Consider the following 15,198-nt stretch of genomic DNA (forward strand, 5'->3'; position numbering starts at 1 on the left):
CAGTGTTCAAGAAGAGACTGGACAACGCCCTCAGACACATGGTGTGAACTGTGGGGTTGTCATATGCAGGGACAGGAGTTGGACTCGATGATCCTTGTGGGTCCCTTCCAACTCAGGATATTCTTTGATTCTATGGAACCAGGACAATGTGTGTGATCAAAGGGGTAGGACAAAGAAGGTTTGAGAATAAACTTTTCTATGTATGGTACCTTAAGAAATGAAGACATAATAAACACCATGAAATACTTACTGGTATATTTCTTAGTATATGGTTCATTATTTTTATCCAGAGAAGTGGACTTTGATGGATTGTACCTAAAGGATTTTAGCCCTTTCACTCCAGAATTTTGGGTGTCCTATTTGGACTTCCCAAAAATCACAGCGGAACACATGATGTATCAAGATTGGAGCTCCTTGTTATGGTGCATGCATGGGTATTTAGATGTCAGTGAATTCCTTACACTGGGTTTTCTTTTACTTGGATCTTGTACCCCAGGTATGGTCATACGTTGTGTGCCACCACAGTGTTTCTGAAAAATACCTTAATTGTTGTGATTTCTCAAAATTGTTTTAAGAGCATCAAGGCACTAAGTTGTAGTACAGCTGGAATTACCAGTTAGTTTTTATTCTAATAGAAGAGCTTTGTTCATCCCAAATTGTTGCCTTTTGTAGCAAAACAAATGGATAAATGTTGTGAATAGTGAAGGTGGTTTACTTGAGAGTTGTTGCATCAGGGTGTATTTGCTGTTACAAATGCTAAATAACAGAACAATAAACCACTTTTTAGTGGGTGTACTTTCTTTACCTTTTCAAGTTTGATTGAAAGCAGGAATACAGAAGCATTCAAGGACTTCTTTGAAGCAGAAAAAAATACTAAAGCAATAGACATGTTTGATGCTGTGAAAATATCTGTTGGAGAACCACTGGCCTTACTTTTAGATGCTTAAAACACAGTGGATGGGTTTGCTCAAAAAGTAATAAAAAACTTAAGCTATCGTTACGGGAAATAACTTCTTGGAACTTATGAGGACGAAAGGGGCAATACAGAGGTGTGTTGATGGAGTGAGTATTGGTTTTGGCCGAGACCCTGGAAGGCCGAAGAGCTGCAGCTGTTCCCACATCACACCCCAGAGGTGGCTGCGCAGGTTGTGCTTGTCACTTCTCCTGCCCCTCAAATTTGAGTCTGCGTTGCTGTCCGTCTGCCGTGCCCTGGGGCTCCTACTGAAATTCATGCTCTAGGTTACAGATAAAATGGTGGGGACAGTTTTCCTACAGAGCTGTTTTGGGGGGCAGTTTTATGCGCAGGTAGTAAGCCTGTTACTCATCAGAAAACTACAGATGGTCCAAGCTGCTGGGACACCAGGCAGCATGTTTTATCAGCAACACCTTGTCTTTCTGTCAGATGATGATGGGTTTTAGGGAAAGGCCTCTAATTTTGGCATTCAGGATGGGGTCGAGGGAGGTGATTTTGAGCTTTTAAGGCCACCGGGGTTATGTTGCAGTGCCAGGCTCGCTGGGGTCGCTGCCTGCCACCTCCTCCACAGCCTGCTTGTCACAAGCCAGTGCCCGGGGGCTTCAGCGTTCTTCTGCGCTGCTCTCAGTGCTTACAGGTTACTGGCGGAGGAGGTACAGTAAGGTAATATTTAATACAGTAGGTACAGTATTTAATACCTGACTGGGTACTGGTATTAATATTGGTAGTCCTTAATAGGTAACGGTCTAGATAAAAATTATCTTTTATGTGGGTTTTAACATGCTTTCTAAACAATGCTTCTTTTTAACTTCCATTTCAAATTAGATTTGGAATTGGAGAAATCTACAAATCCCTTGTTTACTGTAGGCTGTTAAAATCTTTTAAACTCAACTGAGGATCTTTAACAGTCCATCTTAACATGTCTGGCACCTGAGTTCAGAGTAAAGCTGGACTGGGCCTCAGCATGGCATCCAACCCTCCTTCAAACCAGGTTTTGACAGACACAACCTCTCCCTCTTCATCTGTAGTTACTGAGTCTAAAACAGTGAAGTACACGATGGCTACTTGTGTATGTCGCTAGGTAATTGTTCTTACTGAATCATTTTACGGAAAAAAGGAATGTGTTTTTTGAAGTATCTAGGTGCTTTGCATCTTCTCTGCTTTTCTGGACTTCTGAAGAAAAGAAAAAGCATTTTCAATGAAATGTGGTTTCTTTGTATTTGAGCCCACTGTGTTTGGCTTGCACTGTGATGCAGATTGCAACTAACCTTTAATTACTGACTTTATAAATAAGAGAAAGCATCACACATCAAGACTTACATAAACTTCACCCTTAATAAAAGCACCTAAAGTTATATGGCTACTTAAATAAATGTAACAACGTATGTGGAATGCAATATGTAATAAATAAAGGTGCCTGGGTAGGCAGAGGCGGTGCAGGGCAGAGCAAAGCCCCGCAGTAGCAGGATGGAGAGCAGCGCAGAGTTGATCTGTTCCTCGCTGCACCATACTGAGTGTGTTGTGGCTTGGGACAATCTCTGTGAAGTGACAGAGAAACGACATGTTTCTCTGAATGTTCGTAAATACATATGGTGCAAGCACCTGAGCTTGTAAATTCATTTTAGCAAGGCTTTTGTTCTCATCAGTGACACGGAAAATGAAGTCTTGAGTCCCAGAGCCTCAGCATGTGTGCTGCCTCCTCATGCAAAATTTAGCACAGGCTTTGTTTGAAAGTACTCCTCTGAACGTAATTTAAACATGCTTATTCTTTGGTTGGGATCCTAACCATCTGCAGCAATCTGCTAGCAGGTGTTTGGTTTTGTCACGGTTTTTGTTTTATTACCTTCATCATCTTTGCTCTCTTTCTGTGCAATGTTGGATGAATCCTCACATCCCTTCTGGTTTAGGCAGTGGATGGAAAATCTGCTGCTCAGGACCGTGTCTCACACAGGGTATAGTATTTCAATTCTGAATTACTTTGCCCTGATATATCTCCCATTAAGCAGATAGGGTAGTCATCTTCTTACAAGCATGCCCATTTGCTGGGCCCTTTTCTTCCTAGAGAGGATTTAAATGTGTGTGATCAGTTACCTTCACTACAATTTTAATTCTTCTCTCAGAGGTTGATTCTTAATGCTCTTTCTTAGTCTTTGCTGGGTTGAAAAATGAAATTTCTGATCCAGAACTTCTGACCTTACAGCACAAAATCTGTTGTTGTTCCAAAAGTACTTTTCAGAAAATAGGATGTGCTTGACTGAAGTAAAATAATTTAATAGTAAAACGTGGCATCATAACCTTTGGCAAAACTGTCTTTGAAAAATGTGAACCACTAACACATTGTGATACACCAGGATGGGGCAATACGAAGAAGTCCACTACAAACACTATAGAGAATTAGGCATCAGAAACGGGATTACTGACATTAGAAAAAACCTGAAATTTTTAAAATGTGATTTACTACATTGGCACAGTCCATGTTCCAGTGACATGCGGACAGTTAAAAGACGTAGATTTGAGTTAGTAAGAAGCAACTTTTTTCTTACAAGGGTGAGATTTGCAGCCTTTAGCTAAAGGAATTCTAGGCACAGGCTCTTTGTTTTTTAACACGGTAACATCATCTCTGCCCAGAATTCCCCCTTCAGGCTGTTTTCTCCAGATGGGTCAGAAACCCACAAGCCAGAGGGATCTGGTTTTGTCCAGCCCTTCCCTGCAAGAGCGAGTAAGCAGCTACTGTGAAACAAGTAGCTGCTACACTTGTGTTTTGGATTGCTTGAGGGAGCTTAGTGATTTATGAGCTCACCAATAGGCAAATTGTGCCGTTATGGTTTAGTATTAGAGTACCTCAGCAGAGCACAGATGTACAGCTGTAATCAAAATACAAGAGATGCAGAAAAAATAAGAATAATACAGGAAAAAGCCATAAATGTAAGCCTGACAAAGGTAGCATGGGTGCTGGCTATAACACCAACCATTTGTGTTACGGAGTTGGTGCAGATTTTGCAAGCCCTTCTGCTGTGGCGTGGTCATGGTTTAGTTGTGGCTTGCTGGGCCATTCTGATGGATTTGTGTGTCTGTTAGACTAGTGCAGGCAAAATAAACATTGCAGTTGTCAAGTGAACTTAGTTTAGTTCACCGAACTGCCACTTGAACATTAATTATTTAAAATAACAGGAACAAAAATAGAACAAAAATTCAAAGCTGTGTATTTAAACTTCAGTAATAGTTATAATGAAACAAATGGAAAAAGTTTCCAGCACAGAAGTTCTGTGTATGTCTAAACAATGGGCAGAATTGAAGTTTATTTGAAATAAAAAAAAAAAAAATTGAAGGCAATAGGAATCACATGCAAAGCTGCAAATGATTGTTATTGTCCAGATTTTCACAACCCTAATTAATTTATTATAATTCCACATCATGAAGGAGTGTTACGTTAAATAACAACTCTTCTCCCCAGCTACTTATTTCCTTCTGAAAAACCAGGGAGTAGCTCGTTCCAATGGATTGTGCATTTCTGTGAAATTCAGCAATTGGTTGCAAAATGGAGCCTCATTTGAAATGAGAATTTGGGTTACCAGAAGGATGCTACCTTATTTTCAAAGAATCTGATTTTATAAAGCAGATACATGTTTTGTGTATAAAAGTTAGATCTGTTACTCTACTTTCAATTATATCCATATCTGTCAGATCTAGTCTGCCAGAGTAACATGCACTCCAGGTTTTGGTTGGGGGTTTTTTGTTGTTGATTTGTTTCTTCTTTGGTTTTATAGAAATGCCATAAAGGCTGCTCTGAATGTTTTGTATGCTTCAACAGCCAGAAAAGTAAAACTGTAGTTCTGTATGAAGTTGTATGTCCTAGGAGAGCAAAGTCCACATACTCCGTGAGACTTCAGCAAAACACCCACGTGCTTTCTTAGTGCTCAGGTACTTGGCTAAATTAGAAATTACTTGGGTTCTGAGTGGCTTTGGATATGTGGCAGAATTATCCCCTACAAATACAAGTGTGGCTAAAAACAAGGTACAAATTTATTCACATTTCAGTATAAGATTAGAGTGTGATACCACTGGGAGCAGAGACTTCATTAACACAAGCTGCAGATTTTATATTTTGGGTTACCAGAAAGTGTTTTAACTCATTACTTTTGAAAGTTTATTTTTTGGATGCCTCTAGAAGGCATTTCTGTTAATAATTTTCAGGCGTTAGAGTATGTCACTGAAGGAAAAAGATAACAAAATCTCTTTTTTCCTAGTAAACTGACTTTGTTTTAAAGGTGTCAGATCAAAAGCACTGAAATGTGGCAAGGAAATTCACGTGAAGTACGCATCTTGGTGATTAGCAAAGATATATCCATCTATTTGCTGAACTCTGATTTTCCCCAATGCATTGAGTGTTGATTATTTTTAAAAATGACTTTTAAGTTGTAAGCCTCAAGAGCCACATCATCAGCTCCCTGAGACAACCCTCTACTGCACAGTAAACTTGTAGTCATCTCATTTTGATTAATTAACCTGTTATTAGATCCATGCAGCCATTGGGCCACCTTAGTTCATTCATTAGTAGGCAGAGGCTGTAGATTTTTGGAGGTTACAGACAAGCGTGCTTCAGGGAGCTGATTTATGCCAGTGGAATCATCTGCTGTACTGATCAGTAGATCAGGTCCTCAAAAGTACTCTCTAATTTTTCCTTTAAAATATATCATTGACAGGTCTTGGGGTTATTTAAGTGCAATGCCAGAATTGTACACAATTCCAGTGATTTTAATCTAATAAATCATGTTACTTAACAGCTGAATTTCTTCTTATTTTTAAGTACTGAAGCTGTGAGCATTGTTTATTTCAGTAGTGTGTGAATTTTTGCCTTACTGCTGTAGACAGTGCAATCGCTCTGGTCACTTATCTCCTTGGTAAAGAGCCATTTTTTTCCACTTCAGTCTGACAAGGGACTCAGGTGATCCATGAATCATCTTGTTCCCTGGCTGATGAGCTCCATTTGCTCATCAGCCTTCTGGGCTAACCTGAATTCATCTGGATGATGAAATACTGTTGCAATAAAGAGGCTGCATCAAGAAAAATAACGAAGTGGACTGTGTTGGTGTTTGTGCTTTATTTCAGTAGAAATACCCTGGAATTGTACTAAGAATTTCTAAACGCTTCAAACCCTCTCCCTACTGCTGCTTACATGTAAAATGTAGTTGTCCCTCCACCACACACATCTTAGATGGGTCCTGCAAGTCTCACACGGGGTAAATGGAAGTTAGTGTGTTACACAAAAGTCTTCATAATCTAATACATTTCCAAGATCAAAGACAGGAGCTACTTTCAAATGGAAAGTTTGAAGAAGACGCTAAAGGAAGGACCATTTGGAAACTGTTTCACTCTCTGCAAACAGCCCCTGTCACTTATTCACAAAATCTGCCCTATGCCTAGCTAAAGGTCTATAAGGATGAGGTACTGAAAGCAAAACTAACATTTCTCGGGGTTTTTTTGTTTTTTTCTTTCAGTGGGTGAATTTGTGAGTGATGCCCTTCTGGTACCAGACAAGTGCAAGTTCCTTCACCAGGAAAGGATGGATGTGTGTGAAACTCACCTGCACTGGCATACTGTTGCTAAAGAGGTATATTCATCTGTCTTAAAATTTTCTGCCTTCCTTTGTTGGAGCTGTATCACTCTTCTGAGGATGAGTTTAAACATAGCAGTGACAAGGAAAACAAAAAGCAGTACTTATGTATGTTTGAGTTAATGGCTTTTTGTTCTGCCAAAATGGGAAATGGGAGTCACTCTGCTGAGCACATCAGAGTCCTCTGTTGGATACTTAACGTTGACCTTTGAATATTGACCCTGTTTCATAAGCAGTGTTTTTTCCCCACATCAAGTCACACATCCACCGTGTTTTCGGCCTCCCCCAATGTGATGCGTTGGTGCTGATCTGGAACTAAAGGTTGATCACTAATGCTGAGGTCTTGCCTTTATTATCATCATCCTTAATAAAGGTGTTTGTGTGTCAGGTGCTTCACAAAGATCACACAGGCCTCAAGAACACGGTATGTGAAATTCAGCATAAAAGGGTAAGAGAGCTGGTAAGACATAGGAGTAGCCAAAGATATTTTGCAGTCAAGCACGGAGTTTTTACAATTTACCAGTGCTTTATGGAAAACAGAAAAATGGTAATGAATTTTGGATTGTAGGAATAAAAGCTGAGATGAGCTTCAGGAAGATTTCTGGCTGCTATTTTGTTTGGAACCTCTTAGTTTGTATGTTATCCCACCTTCTGGAGATTAAAATTGAAAGAAATGTGCTTAGCAGCTTTGCAGATTTTCAGTTCTTGCTTGAATCACACTGTTGCCCCTCAGATGAAGCATTTAAGGCACCAACCTTCACACAAGCAAATTCTAGTCCGTTCTAAGTACTTGCAAACTTGGAATGCCATAGCCTAGAAGAATATCATCACTGTGCATCATGGAACTATTTTCATTTTTTCACCTCTCCTACATCACTATGTATTTCTGAACTATATTGCTGTATCTTTAAGGTATAATTATGCATGACTGACTGTTTTCCACACAAGGCCAGAAGGCACTGTAGTGGCAGAGGTGTCAGACCAGGTACAGTGTGTTTCCAGTATATCGGATCTTCAAAATGTTAATTTCTTGCAGTGAACTCCTTTAATAGCATTAATACATCAGAATTGGGATTAATACATCAAATTATCGTTCTGCTGTTGGGCTTTCTGTCTAGGAGGCAGAGCCCGTGAGGATTTTAGGCAGGAGGTTATGGAGTTGTCAAGTATATTGGAAGTGACAAGTCTTGCCATACTGGCAGAGACTAAAGGGTATGGGAGGGGAGAGCTTGTTGTCACAGTGGTCATGTAGACACAGGTGGGGAGGTACCTACAGTGCAGGTAGTGAATATACATGTGACCACTCTAAATCGTGCTTCAAAATTCAGAGATCATGCAGTTCACCGTCTTCAACCTCCTAAGGCAGTATACAGTCCCTCATGTTTTCTTGAGGTCTGTGACATTTTTTTTCAGCTTCCACCATGACATTGTTGCTGTTTTCTTTCTATTTCCTGTAGTCCTGCAGTGAGAAGAGTATGAATCTGCACGACTATGGCATGCTGCTGCCCTGTGGAATTGACAAGTTCCGTGGTGTGGAGTTTGTTTGCTGCCCCTTAGCAGAGGAAAGCGACAATCTCGATTCAGCTGATGCTGAAGATGATGATTCAGATGTCTGGTGGGGAGGCGCAGATGCAGACTATGCAGATGGAAGGTAAGAGTGACTTTCTACCCTTCAGCTTCTTATTATCATCTCCTGTAAGATGCCAGAAATCTGTCTAAAAGACCTCAATGTGGACGAGTCACTGCTCCTTATAAGAGAACTTGTAGCTACAATGGTTGAAAACATCAGTGTTCTACTCATTTATTTTTAACTTTCTACAGAAAAGCTTATTGTTAATACAGTTATTGTGCTTTTAGTGCAGTCATCTTTTTTTTCAATAAGTAGTGCCATATTTATAGCAAAAATGCTTAAATCCATACTTTCCGACAACTAGATGATACATACTGTACTCTGAGATGCTCCATGTGCAGTCTGGGGTACTGCAGCAGATACTCAGCCAACATAACCACTGGAGGTGTTGAAATGTCTTCATTCATAATAGGCATTAGCTATGTGCCATTATTACCTTAAGAATGTTTCTTCTGCTGACAATTACTTTCTAAATGTGATCTAAAAGAAAAACTGCTTTAATATCTAGCCTATCTAGATTTATTAATATGCTACTGTTAGGTTGGAATATGGAGGTTTCCTTTGCGAGACAGCAGTGGATGGGAAGATACCATGTTTGTCTTTACCCTTTAACATCCCTTGTGCATGTAGGCTGATTTTGAGCCAAATATGGGTTATGACTGTGTTGTAACTGAGTGGTCTGGTGCTGTCAGAGCCTTTTCATGTCACTCTCCTGAGCGTGTTAAGCAGCAGTTGTGAGAACAGAGTACAATTATGTCCTTGCAACTGAATTCAAATATCTCTAAGATGGCTTCATAAAACTAAAATCTACATTTTAATTCTGTCTGCGTTCCCTAGATTTCCATCACTTCATGCTGTGCTAATGCCGTGTTTCTGCTTCTTAGGTGATGATGTTGCATCTTTTACAAATAATATACAAATCCAAAAACTGGGATCAGATTACTGGTCGTTTAGAGGAGAACCCTGAAAATAAATGGGAACTGAATGATGTGAATAATATGGAAAGTTAATAGTTCTGAATTGTGTAAAGTTTGGGGGTTTTAATAATCCAGATGGAAACAAGTTCAGGAACAGTGTAGAGATGAAGGACAGAAATTGAATTGCTGAAATTTGGTGCAAAGAGATGACATGAAGACAAGGAAAAATTAGAAGCCATGTCATGGTGGGCATCTAAATCTTCCTTGACAAAGCATTGTGAAGTGTTGCAGGGAAAAGTTCTTTGTGAATAATGGAATAAACTTAATTAAAATATTTCACCCTTGTGATTTCCAGTTTTCTTTTATAAATAGCACTGAATGGTCAGAGCTGCTTGATGCAAGAAACCTGTGTCAAGCAACAGTGCATCTTCCACCTTGACACCTTCAAGCCATTTTCTGGCTTGTGACACTTTGACAGCTGTTGGAAGTAAAATCTGTAACCCTTTCAGTGGGATTTGTTAACCACCCTTTGGACTGTTGCTGTGTCACTTCTCTATATCTTTTTAAGAGTTTGATTGGAATATGTTCTCTTAAAATAAGGTGTGAGTACAGACCTTGTTCTAATTGACGCAGATTAACACACACAAGATAGATACATAGATCTGTCTTATGCACATACTACCTGATTATGTGTATGTCTTGTATTTATTATATACCCCTACGTATAAAATATGTAGATATAAAACTTCTCAGGTATCTGATAAAAGATTCCTAAAATATTTTAAATAAAAGAGCTCACGGGTTTATATAGAGTAGTTCCATTTCTAAAACAGATATCCCTTTTCTTTGTCATTTTCATGTTTGTCACTGAACATTCAATTTACTATTCTAGTCTGTTTTGTTCCTCATAAAGCAGTACAATATCTGAAGAGATGAGTTCAAGAATAACTTTATAAATTTTGTATCCTTCAGGAACAGGAGCTGTAATTGCATTTGAATCCATTCAGAAGTTCCAGGCAAATACTGTTATTTTTTAACTCCCCACCCACAGAGGTGCATGCACAAGGAAATGCAAATGATCCTTTTATGGCACACTTGTACTTCAGCTGCAGATGAAGAGCCAAGCAATTTGTAGTTCTTTTACACTGACTCACTCATATTTCTTGCTGCCTTTTCAGCTTCCCAACTGCATTTAAACTGTGCATGCTGGAGCAAGAAATACTCTTGAAATTTAGTCATATAAAAAACAAAACAAACCCCACCTCATTTCTCATGCAGCAGTAGGTGGTAGTTCAAATTGTGTGTATGTATGTGTATATTCATACATATACGAGCATATGTTTGTGTGTATACAAATATATGTGTGCTGCAGCCCTTCAGCTTACCTGGGTGATCTCACACTGACAATGTTTGCTTTGTCTTGAAGCTTTCCAAAGAGTTTAAAATCCTTTAGTATGTAGGTACATCCGTGGTGTGACGCTGCCTGAAGGGAAGGGGCTGGCAGCTCTTGCACCGGCTGATGCCGACCTCGCTGCTTGGCAGCTCTGAAGCAAAGCGCTCAGTCAGAGGAGGTCTGGGTTCTTTGTGGAGCCCCTCTCTGGGCAGGAAGGGGGGGTATCTGCTAGCAGATCTGGTGGGCAAAGTATCCATCCAAGTATTTTCCTCACTCAGGAATCATGACAGCGGTTACTTGGGGCACATCAACGGAGTGCACGTTGTTGGTATCTTCCAGTTGGTTGTTTTGCACGCATGCTCAGGCCGCACTCCAGATGGTGAGATGCGTGCTGTGTATTTCAAGGTGGGGAACTCATTCTGGGGAATTTTTGTATTTGCTTCGCTGGTCATTTTTGTGGCCGCTGCTACAAGTACTTTGTTCAAAGGCATGAAACTGAGAAGGTAGGAGCTGGTTCCTTAGAAGAAGGATTTTGTGCTGTTCTCTGCTGTGGGTTTGCGGCAGGAATTCCACAGCATTCCTCTTGCAGTGGTTACTGGGTTGACTTATTTTGTACAGTTCTACCCAGAAGTCAAGATTTCTGAATAAAATTAGTTGCCAGTAGCACGAGTGCTTCAGTAATTGATCTTCTGTTTCTTTGTTTCATTAAGATCTGGGTTTGGTTCTGTTGTACAAATAAGCCCTTTTAGATGCTTTGGCGATGCATATCTCAGTATCTTCAGTATTTAGAGTCGCTAAGTGGTCCAGCTGGAACATAACCCACTCCTTAAACCTAGGCAGACACCAGTCTGCTCTAAATGACCCCAGCTGCAGGATTTCATATTCCTTGTTTCTCACGTCTGGCTGTGGGGCCTTCTGCTGAGTAGCTGCTGGTGTGTCTCTCCCTGCCTATGTTTGGTACCTCTCCTGGGGAGCGAAACGCCCAGGCTGGCTGCTTCACATTCTCATCTTTGTAAAACATCAGGGAAAAACGTTGGGCACGACCCACTCCCGGTTCCCCCTCAGCAGGGAGTGGCATGGTGACTGCCGTGTGCCTTGGCCTGTGGACCTTTGGAAGGGCTGTGGCTGCTTTAAAATGCACAAGTAAGTGAAGGCACCGTGTTTGAGGTACAGGTGACAACGTGAGAAGCAAATGACTGTGTCCTCCTTTCTCAAACTCCTGTCATGACAAAGCAGAATCCAACAAATGAAGGTGATGCACCTACATTTTAAAGTGACTTTATATCTCATACCATTCAGATCTAAATTTTAATATATTTGCATTTACGATTCTGGATATTTAGAGGAAACCACATTGCAGTCATTAATTTTGTGAGCACCCTTTTTCAGACCGTTGTATATTTTTACTCCCAGCAGTTGTCTCTGGAAGACTGTGTTCTCTTTTTTGTTTTGCCGTGGGTGTTTCCTTACTCACAGGAGAGGGCACATGGAGGCAGCTTAGGCTGCGGTGCTGTCACAGGCGGCGGTTCTTCCTACCCCATGTCTGACCACCGCCTGGGTCTGGGCATGAAAGGAGGTGGCTTGTTGGCGACATTTGGGGAAAGAAGGGACAGTGTGTTTTTGTGACAGGTGTGTTGTACCCACTTTTTGTTCATAAGGCCAAGAGTCAGGATCTACCCGTGCTTTTGAAATTGCATCATGTCATGCTCATCCTCAAGTAGCGTATAACTCTTACTAAGAGGTCACGAGCATTTTTCAGCAGTGGTGTTCCTTACTACTGCTATCTGCACCTTTAATTAAAATTTACCTTCAAGACTGCCTGAGGGACAGCCAAATACAGGTGCTGGCTTTCAATGTAGCTGCATAGCTAGAACTCAGTCAAGTGACCTGCATGCTCTGGCTGCCCTTGAGACTCGGCACAGCCTCATGGCCCTCCTGCCTGTGCCTGGGCACTTGCTGGAAGCTTTGATGTCCTTGATGTCCAAGGTTGAACATCTTTAAGACTGATGATTAAGCTGGAAACTTCTAGGTTTTCTCTCTCTGCATCTGTCTCACACTCGCCTCCTTATCTTCCTGTCACTGCATAAGACCTTCCAGGCTGCTGTCATTTTCCTTCTTTCACAGCAGGGAAACTGAGGCATGATAAGTTGCATTGTCGAGGGTTATATAGAAAGCTTTTCCTTAAGTCCCGTGGCTCAGGAGCAGAAGATGGTGCTTTAACTTCAGCCAAGTCTTGTTTTTTCTGTACAATCTGAATCTGTTTTCAAGTTTGAAAATAGGAGATTTGATTTCTCAGCAGGTTAGGCCAAATTAGTTTTGTCTTTTTGGTGTACAAAACATATATACAGGCTGATGTAACGACTGGGTAGTGTTGCAGATGTTACATTGTAGGAATTAGTGTATTTTATAAGGATTTGGTTTACAGTTCCTCATAAACTTCTGTGAAGTTAAATTTTGTGGTTTGTTCATACTTGCCACAGTAGGTTTTTTACTACAATGAACAATCCAAAGGGGTGCAATCGACTTTGGGCTGATAATTCGATATCTGTGAAGTGGAAGTAAAACTAAAATAAATTTGTGCTGTACAGCATAGCAGTCATGTTCTTTGGTTTTGCAAACCTGTACCGGGCTGAGCGTAAGGATGAGTGCTTATCTCCCAGATGCTGCAAACAAAGTAGTTAAAGTGCTGTATCCTTTTTGATTGTTATGTGGAAAAACTGACTTTTTTCTTAATTGCCTTGTCCAACTCTAATCCAAGAAATCCTGAAAGGCCTTTAAAACTTTTCAGTTTTTTCTGATAGTAAAACCAGCATTGTATATGTGCCTGTTATGCTGAAGTGTGAGTCTTTATGCTTTTAACTATTTGTCATGTTCTGGCATTTGGGGAAGAGGAGTCACAGGGGCCTAGCAGAGTTACTTTGCTGAGTAATTTGTTAGAGATCCTCACTTGACATGGAGGAAATGTACATTTCATTTCTTTCGCTTTATAGCTCATTTTATGTCTTTATCTATGACTTAAGTGGTACAAAGATGTCAACACATATTTTACCTACTGTCTTCCCTTCAGAAATGTCTGTGAGTTAACCTCAACATCGAATTAGTTACAATCAGCATTCCCCAAAGTGCTGTCATTAAATCACAAGGTGTGTTTAAATTAGCCACGGTCATATAGTGTCCTATATAACAACACACCGAGTCCTGGTGGTGTGTCACACTACTGCCTTGACACAAAGGCAGCAGACAGGAAACTGGGGTGTCTGCCTCTGCCACGTATTTATGAAAAATGCCGAAGTCTAAATGGCGACACATAGCCAAGTAAATTTATTAGTATACAAGCATCAGTATAAGAATATTTCACAGTATCACAGTATGTTTGGGATTGGAAGGGACCTCAAAAGATCATCTAGTCCAATCCCCTTGCTGGAGCAGGAACACCTATGTGAGGTCGCACAGGAACATGTCCAGGCGGGTTTTGAATGTCTCCAGAGAAGGAGACTCCACAACCCCCCTGGGCAGCCTGTTCCAGTGCTCTGTCACCCTTACTGAGAAGAAGTTTCTTCTCAAATTTAAGTGGAACCTCTTGTGTTCCAGCTTGATCCCATTACCCCTTGTCCTATCATTGTTTGCCACCGAGAAGAGCCTGGCTCCGTCCTCGTGGCACTCACCCTCTATATATTTATAAACATTAATAAGGTCACCCCTTAGTCTCCTCTTCTCCAAACTAAAGAGCCCCAGCTCCCTCAGCCTTTCTTCATAAGGGAGCTGCTCCACTCCCTTAATCATCTTTGTTGCCCTGCACTGGACCCTCTCCAGCAGTTCCCTGTCCTTCTTGAACTGAGGGGCCCAGAACTGGACACAGTATTCTAGATGGGGTCTCACCAGGGCAGAGTAGAGGGGAAGGAGGACCTCTCTCAATCTACTAACCACCCCCCTTGTAATACACCCCAGGATGCCATTGGCCTTCCTGGCCACAAGGAATATTTAATGGTGTTTAGTTATTTCTGTGCTTGGGAAATACACTTTCGTTTTGCAAGTGTAGCTTTGACTAGATACTGCTTAATTACCTTTCTTTGGGTCTCTGTGTGCCAGAGCCGTGGGAGATAAAGTGCAGGCAAGAGTTGGGAAGCTGTTGATGTTTTAATTGTGAATGCAGGTGAAAGCAGGTAAATACTGCAACTGGTGTGGCTCTTCTTTAGTGTTCTCTATGCTCACAGTGTTCACTGGCAAGCGCTATGCCCTGTTTATCCCCGTTACATCTCCCCATGTTCCTCTCACCCTTATTTTCCCCCGTGTATCTCTTCATCCACCCCCAGAAAATGTATTTGGAAATTACGGCATGAAAGAAGAGCCTTCAGGGGATTGTTTGACTCGGACGTATTTCTCGCCATTGCATATTAACTGACCAGGGAGATTATAATAAAGTAACCAAATTGAGCTATTCTACCTTATCTGTTGCTCTGATGGGTACTTTAGTCTCTTTGGCATTTGAACTACAACTGGAAGAAACAAGGATGAATGTGGAGAAAAATACGGGTAAAACTAGGACAATGAAGGTGGGGGTGCCCTGGGCGTCAGAGGCCCCATGTGATTGGAAATGCTGCACAGCTGAGAAAGAGTCAGGCCCTGACCAGTGTCTGGATATGGAGCATTGTTGGTGCAGAAGTCAATGCC

At 41.1% G+C, this 15,198-nt stretch overlaps 1 protein-coding gene across 2 annotated transcripts in view; it reads left to right on the top strand.

The window, feature by feature from the left end:
* The window catches only part of APP (amyloid beta precursor protein), a 219,281-nt gene that overhangs the window by 94,461 nt on the left and 109,622 nt on the right, over nt 1–15,198 (top strand). For both annotated transcript variants that reach the window (XM_082043208.1, XM_082043207.1), the window contains exons 4-5: nt 6,472–6,584; nt 8,045–8,238. In XM_082043208.1, the coding sequence (XP_081899334.1) occupies nt 6,472–6,584; nt 8,045–8,238 (307 nt within the window). The remainder of the gene's footprint in view (nt 1–6,471; nt 6,585–8,044; nt 8,239–15,198) is intronic.

Source organism: Streptopelia decaocto (assembly GCF_964273445.1).
Source record: "Streptopelia decaocto genome assembly, chromosome: 1".
Lineage (NCBI taxonomy): Eukaryota > Metazoa > Chordata > Aves > Columbiformes > Columbidae > Streptopelia > Streptopelia decaocto.